This window comes from Bidens hawaiensis, unplaced genomic scaffold, assembly GCF_021521415.1.
Source record: "Bidens hawaiensis isolate Kalapana, Puna unplaced genomic scaffold, B.hawaiensis_p1.1 tig00011610_1, whole genome shotgun sequence".
Classification (NCBI taxonomy): domain Eukaryota; kingdom Viridiplantae; phylum Streptophyta; class Magnoliopsida; order Asterales; family Asteraceae; genus Bidens; species Bidens hawaiensis.
In genome coordinates, this window is record NW_027491906.1 from 257,549 (window position 1) to 269,255 (window position 11,707).

Consider the following 11,707-nt stretch of genomic DNA (forward strand, 5'->3'; position numbering starts at 1 on the left):
GATGTCATAACCCGAAACTTGTCCTAACGATAAACTGGGCATAACGGGACGTGAAAAGTGGCAAATGGAAGGACCCAAATCGATCCAAGCTTGACCAAACGAGCCGAGTTAATCGACCCGAATGGGAAACCATTCGAGCCAAGCACTCAACTCGAATGGTAATGGAACCATTTGAGCCGAGTACTCGACTCGAATGGAAACCATTCGAGTCGAGCCATTCGACGCGAATGGACCCCCTTTCGAGCTGAAAAATGTTTTTTTGGCATATCCCCTCCCCCCCCCCCCCACGTCCGTTAACTTAAAAGTCTGGTCCGTAAACTTAGAAGTTTGGTTCATTAACTTAAAAGTTCGGGGTAGTTAGAACGAGGTGATTGATACTTGTAAATTTGTTAAGTAATTAGCCGTGCTCAGTTGAAAAGAGGGGTGACCATAAACACTGAAAGGAACCCACTCCAAGTGAGTGTCTAGCCCCTTCTCTGTTATGTTTTTTGGGCATACTCTACGTGTTAGTTAAATACACTTACCTTAAGTGGTAAGTGTATGATTGTCATGAAAATAAATTGACCGATATAGAAAGAGTGAAAGGTAAGTACGTGGATATATATATATATATATATATATATATATATATATATATATATATGTATATATATATATATTCTAATAAACTAAAATAACTGTGGACACGTGTCAGTTTGTGGTTAAACCTCATAACTTTTTTACCTCCAAACTAATAATTATGTCATAGATCAATAACTATTCACTTTTTATTTTTACACTCCATTTATAAATCTATAACATGATTAAATTATTCACTTTCCTTTAGACTCTATTTTATTGTATGCACTATACATTTTAATAAAAATAAATATTCTTATAAATTATAAATATATGCTTTAAATCTATCCATTTATTTTTTCAATTAATTTATTAAACTATATATATATATATGTTAAAATGTAATAATATATACAATTCACTTTAATATATAATAAAGTTTATCATAGTCAGTTTCTCGGTTTCTTTTTTTTATCAATGCTTGTTTCAGGTTTTTTGTGGGACTTAAATTGATTGTTACGGGTCAAAATTTGGTAAATAGATTGAGTAGTACAAGTTAATTGCATTTGACTCAAAATTTGTTACGGGTCAAAAAGTGGTAATATGAGTATTTTTAAAAATTTTGAGAATGCTAGTAGATTTTTCATCAAATTTGTTATGGGTTCAAAATTTTGACTTGAATATGTCAAAAAAATGAAAGTTAGAATTTTAAATGTGATTTAGGTTTCGAATTATTTTCAATAACATTTTTGAAAATGATGAAAAGATTCGGGATTTGGGTAATTGACTATTATCCCGCAACTATTAAAATTTAAGAAACAACGGCGAACACTTTCGGCATGCTACCTCCAGCCTATCAATACTTCTAACTTTTATCAAATTTGAAACATTTGTGTCAGTATTGACTTTGCCTTGAACGGTGATTAAAATGTAGTGTGTGAAACATGTTATACAAAATTATACACAAGTGAAGCAAAACATTCATAAAATTGAACATGTTAATGTGCTATTTTTATGTGTTATTATTATGACAAAGTCGATAAGCCCCCTCAAAATTATAAAAATCATTTTTATGATGTAGCTCAGAACTATTATTGTATGAAAAGTCTTTTTTTGAAATTGGTTTATAACCAAAATTCTCTTTCAATTATATATATATATATGATACTGAGAATCAATTTCCAATAGATGGACCGTTCTTAGGTATGTTTTTGCACTTGCGTTATTATTATTATTATTATTTATTAAGTTTATTTTTTTTGAAAAAAATCATTTTCTGATATAAATAAAAACAATTTATGTACACATAGTATAGATATAAGCATAAATGTAATCATTTTTTCATATACAGTATGTACTTATTTGCTTTATTTATAACTTTATTATCTGAATCATCTCGTGTGTTACACGGGCTCTAAAGCTAATATATATATATATAGTAAAAGAAATGTAAAGAATGTATGAATGAATAATAAATGATGTATGGACGAGATATGTACGATGTATGGTTGTATGAAGCGAGGCATGAAGGGTACCAGACCCTAATAATATCCGAGGTATGTAGGGAACCGGATCCTATTAATATCCGAGGTATGCAGGGAACCGGACCCTAATAATATCCGAGGTATGTAGGGAACCAGACCCTAAGGATATCCGAGGTATGTAGGGACCGAACCCTAACAACATCCGAGGTATGTAGGGATCGAACCCTTGACGAAATGCTCTTTAAACGTACAGATAGTATGAAAGTAATGTAAGTATGAAAGTATAAAGAAAGAAAGTATGAAATGTATAAAAAGAATGAATGAATGTATGCATGTAAGTATGTATGAAAGAATGACGAACAGGTAAAGTATTTAATACGCCTCTTCGGATGCGTATTAGGAAGTAAATGAATGAATTGTATATTGTCTGATTAACTAGAACTCACTCAGCGTAGCTGACTTTTAGTATGCACGCATGTGAGTAGGACGAGAAATGTTGCTTGAGATGGGACACACGACATTCAAGGAAAGATTGGCATCGGAAGAATGAAGAATCATGTGTCATTTATGTTTATTATTAAGATTATTGTTATGTTACTTTGAGACAAGTACCGTATGCTTTGTAAGAAATGGTTGACTTTTATATCTCCACAAAAATTTTAATTAACCCTGATTTTAGAACTGTGTTTATGAGTATATTTAACACCGAATGTAAGGCTATCGGGATCGGGGCCTTACATTTGGTCTTACACATGACCCGAGCTCGCCGTACTCGACTTGTTGCCGATCCTAACCAGTAATCACATAACATTTTAATTTTTTAAGTTAAAGAAGTATAGCAATACGATACTCAAATTATAGAGAATAAAATGCTCTTTTTTATGATGTAAAATTTTTTTATACAAAATATTAACGTGTGAAAAAGTTATGACCTCTTAAAAGGTCATGGGATAGTTGGTTTTAAATAAGGGTTAAATGGATAACTATTATATAAATTAACAAATGGTGATGGAAGTTCAAGTACCAAAATTATAAAATTTCAAATATAAAAGCAACAAGCTTTTTCTCAAACGCTAGTAGTTAAAGTTTTTAGCTTCAAGTTTTTTCTCCTAACCTAAAAGCTTTAAGCTACTCCAACCAAATAAGACTTTTTATTAAGAGTTTTTTCTTTAAAGCTTGTAGCTAAAAGCTCTTTACCAAACATACCATTAGGTAGCGTTTGGTATGGAGCAATGACAGGAGGAATGGAATGATTCATTACGTTGGAATGAAAAAAGTGACGTTTGGTTACTTAATGGAATGGAATCATCCATTACATATGGAATCCTATTCCATCAAAACCATTCATTCCCACCCCCTTCTTTTTTTTTCATTCCATTCCTCCTTTACCCTACTTTCTTAATAACACCACCACCTGACCGCCACCATCGCCGTCGCCACCACCACCATACCACCAGCGCTACCACTGCAACCCCCACCGCTGTCGCCGCAACCATCGCCACCACCATCACCATCTTATAACCAGCATTACCACCGCCACCGCCGCATCCACCATCATTGAAGTAACCAACACAACCATTGTCATCGCCTCCGCTTGGCCATCACCATCACTACCACTATCGCTGCTTGACCACCACCACCTGATCGCCACCACCGTTGTCGCTAACCTACCATCGCCATAACTGCCAATTCTACCACCGTTTGACCACTATCACCCCCACCACCACCGCCGCCACCACCACAACCATCGCCCCTGCCTCAAGACCGTCACCGCCACCGTCTCCACCGCCACCACCGTCGCCCATGTAGTTTTTTTTTGGTAAAAAAAATTAATTTGAGATAGGAGTGCTTTTATTATTTCTATTTCATTCCCACAAATTTTTTTGGATACAAAACAACATAAAGTAATAATTTATTTCATTCCTATAGGTTAATCAAACAAGACAAAGGAATGGTAATGATTCATTTCATTCTCTTGTCCATTCCATTCCCCCCTTCATTCCATTGCCTCCAACCAAACATACCCTTAGGGTTTGATGATGAAAGGGTCACTAACATAACGAAGTCAACTCGCCCCTGCGTTGCTCGTGTTTGAGCGACCGAATAAACGTGGTTTTAAATATAGTATAAGCTATACGAGGGTCACTATTATTCTGGGTTTACCAATTTGTTTTTTGGGTCTAGTGTTGATACCATAATGAACCTAATTGATACCGATCAATTTTGTTTCGGTTTAAACATAAGATGTACGTGCGCCAATATTGTTTTGGGTGTCTACAAGTTTATTTATTTATTTATTTGTTTTATCTAATATCAGTGTAATAACAAATTTAACCGATATCAACTGAATTCGCGTCGTCACAATGCTACGAGTTTTGTTAGTAGTTATAACAAAAGTCAAAAGATATATTTCAGTTGCAAATTCTGAATTATAATTTTTTTGGGACGACCAATCTAGAACAAATTTATAAACAAAAACAGTCAACCTAGCAAGTTGCTAGCCCGACAAAAATACAACACCGGTTATTGACATTCAAACGAGCCCATTCCCACCCACCTTTAAAATTACAGCTCATCTATAATAAAGTTTCCCCACCTCTCCCAAATAGCTCTCACGTTCTTCGATCGATAGTAAACCCAATAGAAACTCAAAACAACTATTTGTACAGCCAAATAGTTCGTAAAAAAAGGGAGGAAAAAAAAAAAGCTGAATACCGGTCACAAAACCGGGGACCAGATATGCCATATGAAGACTCTAATTAATTACATTAACAATAATATAACCACCTAGTAATAAACAACTCAACGTAAAATACAATATTAATTACAATAATAAAAAGACAAACACCGTTAACAACTGAACTAAACCTACAATATAACTAATTCCACTGCTTGCTATATACGTGCTAGCCCGGACCGGTACACCTTCATTTGGTGCGGAAACATGTTGCACCATCTTAGCCGGGCCCGGTTTCGTCATGTCGCAATGATCGATACCCGAATCCAATAGCAAACCCATGTCATCCCCGAACCCATTTCGACCATCGTAACATAGCCCTAAGTTGTTTTGTAGCATCAGTTTTCTTCTCATGTTCCAAATCATTTCTTTCCCGAACGGAATTGGCCCGACCAACTCGTTATCGTTCAACCTCAACTCGCTTAAACCATTTAAGTTCCGAAATGTTGTTGGAATGGACCCGTTTAGACGGTTCCTATCGAGGTGGAGGATACGTAAATTTGGTAATCGGGCTATTGATTCGGGTATTGGCCCATTTAAATATGTGTCCGAGAGAATTAAGATCATTAGGTTGTTTAACCCGTCGAACGCGTGGTCGGGGATCATTGAACAGATTGAATTCCCATTGAGAATTAGAGCTTGGAGGGAATCTAATCTTTTTATGGATAATGGAATCGGGCCTGAGAGGCTGTTGTAGCTTAAATCCATCAAGATCAGGCCCATTAACCCGTTTATGGAATCGGGTATTTGGCCCGAGAGTCGGTTGCGGCTTAAATCAATTTTCATGAGGGATTTGCAGTCCCCAATGGTGGTCGGTATGGAACCCGTGAGGTGGTTTTGGTTAAGGTCGAGTATAGTGAGTTCAGGAAAGGCGAGAGTTGGAATCGAACTGGTTAACTTGTTGCTACTCAAATCTAACAACTTTAGACCGGTGAACCGGCTAAAAGAAGCCGGAATCGAACCATTGATATTGTTTTTGTGGAAATCAAGAACTCTTAAACCGGTTAGATTACCGAGTTCTGTAGGAATTGGGCCTACATGTCCATTTTCTCTAAGAACAAGAGTCTGTAGTGATGGGCCTAATTGGCCCAAAAACGACGGGATGGGCTGGGGCTTGTTCGTAAAACACCGGTAAAAGAACAAGGTCCGGATATGTGGTAATTTAGTGATCGAAGGTGACATGTAGGATCGGGTAGGATCACATATCGGGAAAGTGGTGTCATCCGATAACGCCCCAAAAGATAACGAAACAACATGAAAAATGTTGTTTTTGTCTGGCATACACTCTATCCCATGCCAACGCCCCCGACAAACATCCGGAATATCCGTGGCCCACTCATTACCTGTAGCTTTCATGATGTCGTAGACTGCTTGTTGCTCATCATGGTCGGTTTTAGCCCCGTTGTTCATGGAGAATCCCGTTTGAGGGGCATCTACGAAGGCAGACGGGACCCCGGACTCGGACATAATAACGGTAAACGAGAGGCATGTCGGGATGAATAATGTGAGAGTTAAGACATAAGGGAAAACAGTCATTTTCTTATACATGAATTGTTATGAGGCTGATGGTTTTATAGAATGTTTAGTAAGAGAATAATAAAGGGTGTCACGAGGAAACGGGGATGTGAAGTAAATGTGGGGTTTGTGAGTTAATGTTGTTCACGAGAATTGCACGTTGTCTTTAATGTTTTTCATTCTGATCTTCGGCTGGGCTATTAATGGGCCTATAGTGTTATTAGGGCTTTAGCTATGCACTTGTGGGCTGTGGCTTCTAGAGTTCTAGTTTTGCTTCGGTGTAAAGTGTACTGTGTACGGGTCATGGGTAAGAGCATTCACATCCCATCCTCTTATCAACAAATTAAAAATTACACTAAAACTCGTGTTATTTTCTCTTTTTATTTTAATTAAATAATATTTTTTATACCTTTTATTATTATCTTTTCTCTTTCCTTCACCCACAACCACTTTCAAAATATATTAAAAAATTATAGGGGATGAACAGTAACTTTTCAAATATACAGAAAAATCACTACTTTTTATAAAATATAAAAACTCTTCACTCACAACACCCTGAATCACTCTCTAAATTATAAAAACACCCCTCACATAATATAAGGGGAAAATTCCTAAAATAGTCTCTTTTAGAGAGAGAAGTCTCAAAATAATCCTATTTTCCTCAAAATCTTTTATAATTTGGACTGTCAAGACGCATTGGGAAAAGATAAAAATAAAGACGAGATTTCGAAAGAAAGTCAGGTAAAAGACGAGATTTGGGGAAATAATGTCGGTAAAGTCCAAATTATTTGTAATCTTAGAGCAAAAGTTCAAATTTTTCATACTCGTCGTCGGAGAAAACCACCACGGTGGAAAGGAGGTGATGGGGTGGGGGTGGTGGTGGTTCGGTGGTGGTGATGGGTGGGGCCGACATGATGGTGGTGGTGGTGGTTAAGGGGTATAATTGTAAAAAATATAGTTTTCTAAGAATTTGAAAATATGGACGGGAAAGGTAGGACATAAAAAAAACAGTCTCTCAAGACGGTTTTTTGAATAAAAAAGATTTGAAAAAATATGGACTTTTGCTCCAAGATTACAAAATAATTTGGACTTGCACGGCATTATTTCCCCAAATCTCGTCTTTTACCTGAATTTCTTTCAAAATTTGGCCTGCTCCCTCTTTATTTTTATCTTTTCTCAAGGCGTCTTGCAAGTCCAAATTATAAAAGATTTTGAGAAAAAAAGGGCTAAAATGGAACTTCTCTATCTAAAAAGGGCTATTTTGAGAATTTTCTCTAATATAAGGGGTTATATGAGAATGCTCTGGGCTTTTTTTTTCTTTTTTAAATGTATATTTCATCCAAAACGTCTGATTAATTCGAAAGATAAGGTCATCATTAGTGCAGTTCGAGCAGAGATCCAACTTATACTTCAACATGAAGCTCACAACGGGCTACCAGATGAGCTCGAGTAATGCAGGAGTGTGAAGCTGTTAATAGCCTTTAATACACCATTAGTTTTCTGACAATTCCATGATTTATGAAGTTATGTTTCAGTGCCATTTCGTAAATTCACCAAACTATTACAAATAGTTGGACCCAGAGAGAGAGAGAGTTTCCATTTTTACATTAAAAGGGAAGATGTTAGATGTAAACTCGGTTTCACAGGTTTACAATAATATACATTCATAATTTGTCAGCTAACGTACAAACCCTCATATCAAGGGATGAATAGTAAAATATGTCAGAAAAATACCCGGGAGATAGTTTTCACAAAGTTCATGAAGGTAGGATCACGTATTTAACATTTCTTATTATTTAATTTTTATTACAATTATAATTTAAGGTGTGATTGATTTCTACGACAAGAGATATTTATGAAGATCAATATGGAATGACATTCAGAAAATATACGAGGTACATGAAGCCATACATGATTGCAGACACGAAGAGAGGCGGTGCTGAATAAATACAATCATACGTTGTAATTTTTTGCTTATTTATATGTTTTAAACAAACAAATATACGCAGTAAAATCAAATTCATTTAGTATGCTTTCATTATGGGTGTTAGAAAATCTTTATAAATATTTTAAACAACACACATAATAATAATTATACTGAAATAATAAATTTAAATCTTTATTTAGCACAAAATTTTATGAAATACAATATTAACTTAAATATGTAGAGAGAATTAAACATGAACCATTGATAATAAATCTGAAGGTAACTTAAAATTGTAAGAATTACAGTATGATTTTTTTATAGATAATTAAGATAACAATGACATTTTAATGAGAGAAAGTTTCTCTACGTTATGATAATATGGCCGAACTCCCAAAAGCAACCCATTCTAATATGTCATAAACACGCGTACGTACAGACACATATATTATAAAGTATTTGTAAATGACATGCTAATAGTTTTAGAACCTTTTATTTATATGATACAAGTAAATACTTAATGCATTTATATTCACAATTACAACTTTTTAAATGGGTAAAATGATGCTTTAATCACTAGTCCCCTGCATTCAATCCATCTAGTGACATTTATTTATTAATGCTTATTTACTGACATAAATTTCATTTATTATTATTTATCTATACTATAAAATACTTTCGATAAAGAGCAGCCATGGCTTACACACATGGCTTTTTCTAATAGGTTTTTGAAGAGTTATAAGAAGTTATACTAGACTATAATAAGTTATAACGAATCATGCAATGGGCATATTACATTAAAGTTTAATTTATTTTAGTTTAATTTATTTTTTAATTTGAATTTTAATCTTATTTAAATTGTATTATGTTGATGGTCACTGCAAGTTAACTCTCCCTCTGTATCTTATTTTGTATCCAAGACCATTCTCAACATCATCTCTATATCAATCACTGTAATTACAGTAAAAAATACTAAATTTTATCTCTTTCTTTTAACTAAATAATATTTTTATTATTACTTTTTCTTTCTCATCAACTCAAAGCCACTTTTAATAAACATTAAAAAGTTATCGAGGGTGAGCAACGTTTTTTCAAATTTACCTATCAACAAAAGTTTCTCTATCCTCTCCAATCACAACCACCTACAATTACTCTATATAATATATAGAGCCCACTCACAACAATATGGATGACCTACTAAGAATGCTCTAATGACATAAATTTTGTTATGCATAATAAAAGTAACGGGCATGTATAGTGTCACACTCTGGGCATGAGAGATTATCCATACTACATGACACTAATTAAAATTAAATATTTAGTCATATCTTATTAAAAACATGTAATACACAAACAAATCTAACAAACAGAAATTGAATCACACAGACATTGAATTTAGATTTGCATAGTTTGCGGGAATAGAAGTTGATATTCGTTTTTGAATTTAGATTGAGTTTTTCAACGAAAAATTTAAGTTTTCATGTCAAAAACGTTTTTCCCGTGACCTGCAGCTACCAACGTTATGGCTCTGTTAGTTGTGCACCGTCGTAAACAAATACACCTTTAGGACGCGTTCGTTTCACGGACTTTTTTTTAAAGGATTTGGAATTGGAATTGGAATTGGAATGTTTGAGAATCCCTATCATGTGTTTGGTTGATTAATATGTATTGGAATTGGAATCTTCTTCATTCTCGGGGTTTTTTTTTTGAAGAACGAGTACAACGAAGGAAACATTTTAATTTTTTTACATTTTTCGTTTTTGATTTATATTTTGAGTTGTGATTTTTTAATTTTTTTTTTGATTTTTTTGGAGGGGTTTTTATTAACAATAAAACAATAAAAACTCCTCCAAAAAAAATTTTAAAAAATAAATAAAAAAATCATAACTCAAAATATAAATCAAAAACGAAAAATATGAAAAACTAAAACGTTTCCGCCTTTGCCCTCATTCTTAAAAAAAAAGACCCGAAACCCGTTTTGACCCGTTCCGACCCGGACCCATTCTGACCCGAACCTTTTGACCCTAACCCGTTCCGACCGAACCAAAACAACCATTTTTTTAGTTGACCCATTCCGACCCTACCCGTTCTGACCCATGACCCGTTTCGACCCAACTCAACCCATTTGCCACCCCTACTGATTAGGTTAATAAAACAATCCTTTATTTTCTATAACAATCCTTATAAAATAGATGGGATTTAAAATCCTATGAAATGTGGGATTTGGTTTCCATTCCTATTCTTTCATTTAATGAAAAACATATCAATTCATGGGATTAAAATCCCATTCCTTAGAATTCCTTTCAAATTCTTGAAATGAACAGGACCTTAGTTGATACTATCATCAGCCAAATGTTAAGTTGGGTATATTATTTGACAATAGGGCATAGTTGGGATTATTTAAATTTTAAAACCAATATTCGTTATTAAAATGATTTAATGTATATATATGTGTGTGCGTGTGTATATATATATATATGATCAAGTTATTCTATAATGGGGAACAAATATGAGAAAGATTTATGGCCACAAAAAAAAGCCTCTAAAAAATCATAACTTAAACACCCCCCCCCAAAAAAAAAGTTTAGACACAATGTTTAGGGAAAAAATATCATTGTGTATTTATATTTATTATTGTGTATTTTGTTTATTTTCGTCATTGATTGTGATTTTTTTTATTTGACATCGTGTTTTTTTGTTCTTAACATTGTATTATATTTTGTGATTCATTATTCCTTTTTTGTATTTATCATTGTGTTTTTTTATTTATTTTTTTCATTGTGTCTTTTTTTCTCGACATTGTGTATTTTTCGCCGGGGGGGGGGGGGGGTGTTTGGGTTTGGGAACCAAAAAGACATGAAAAACATTTTAGTTTTTTTTTTTTTTTTTACATTTCTCGATTTTTATTTATATTAGAGTTATGATATTTTTATTATTATTTTTTTTGAATTTATATTTGAGGGGTTTTTTATGCCACAAATCCTTCTCACTTCTTATTTTTGTCTCCCTTTGCATTTTAACATTTTCCTATATATATAAACACAATTATATAAAAGAATTAGTTGGCTCACCCGCTGCGTTGCGGTGTATCTAGGTTGCCGAGTGGATGTTGGGGGTGCAAACGCATTACGTTTCATGTTAGTGTTGCTGATATGTGCAGCATACATCATCATCGTACTCAGTATATCCCACCAATAGCAAAATTATGGTAAGGTCTGAGGAGGGTAAGATGTAGACAACCTTACCTCTACTCCATAGGAATAGAGAGGATGCTTCCAGTGAGACCCTCGGCTCGATTGTGGTTTTGCATCAAGCCTTGGACATAAGACACATAACACTCAACCACCGGGACACCGGCCGATGTTGATAATATCCTAAACATATATTTTGCTTCTACATGTTAATATACCCGGGCCCTTTACAACCTAGTTGGGCTTTTTCTGCAATTACATACCAGAACATTTAACTACTACATGCTAATACCCTATG

General features: G+C 34.3%; 1 protein-coding gene across 1 annotated transcript; it reads right to left on the bottom strand.

Moving 5' to 3' along the window:
• Positions 1 to 4,866: 4,866 nt before the first annotated feature.
• Positions 4,867 to 6,490, bottom strand: LOC143538358 (protein TOO MANY MOUTHS-like). Its single transcript, XM_077031935.1, has one exon. The coding sequence runs from the start codon at positions 6,325 to 6,327 to the stop codon at positions 4,867 to 4,869; it is 1,461 nt and encodes a 486-aa protein (XP_076888050.1). The 5' UTR covers positions 6,328 to 6,490.
• Between the last annotated feature and the right edge of the window lie 5,217 nt (positions 6,491 to 11,707).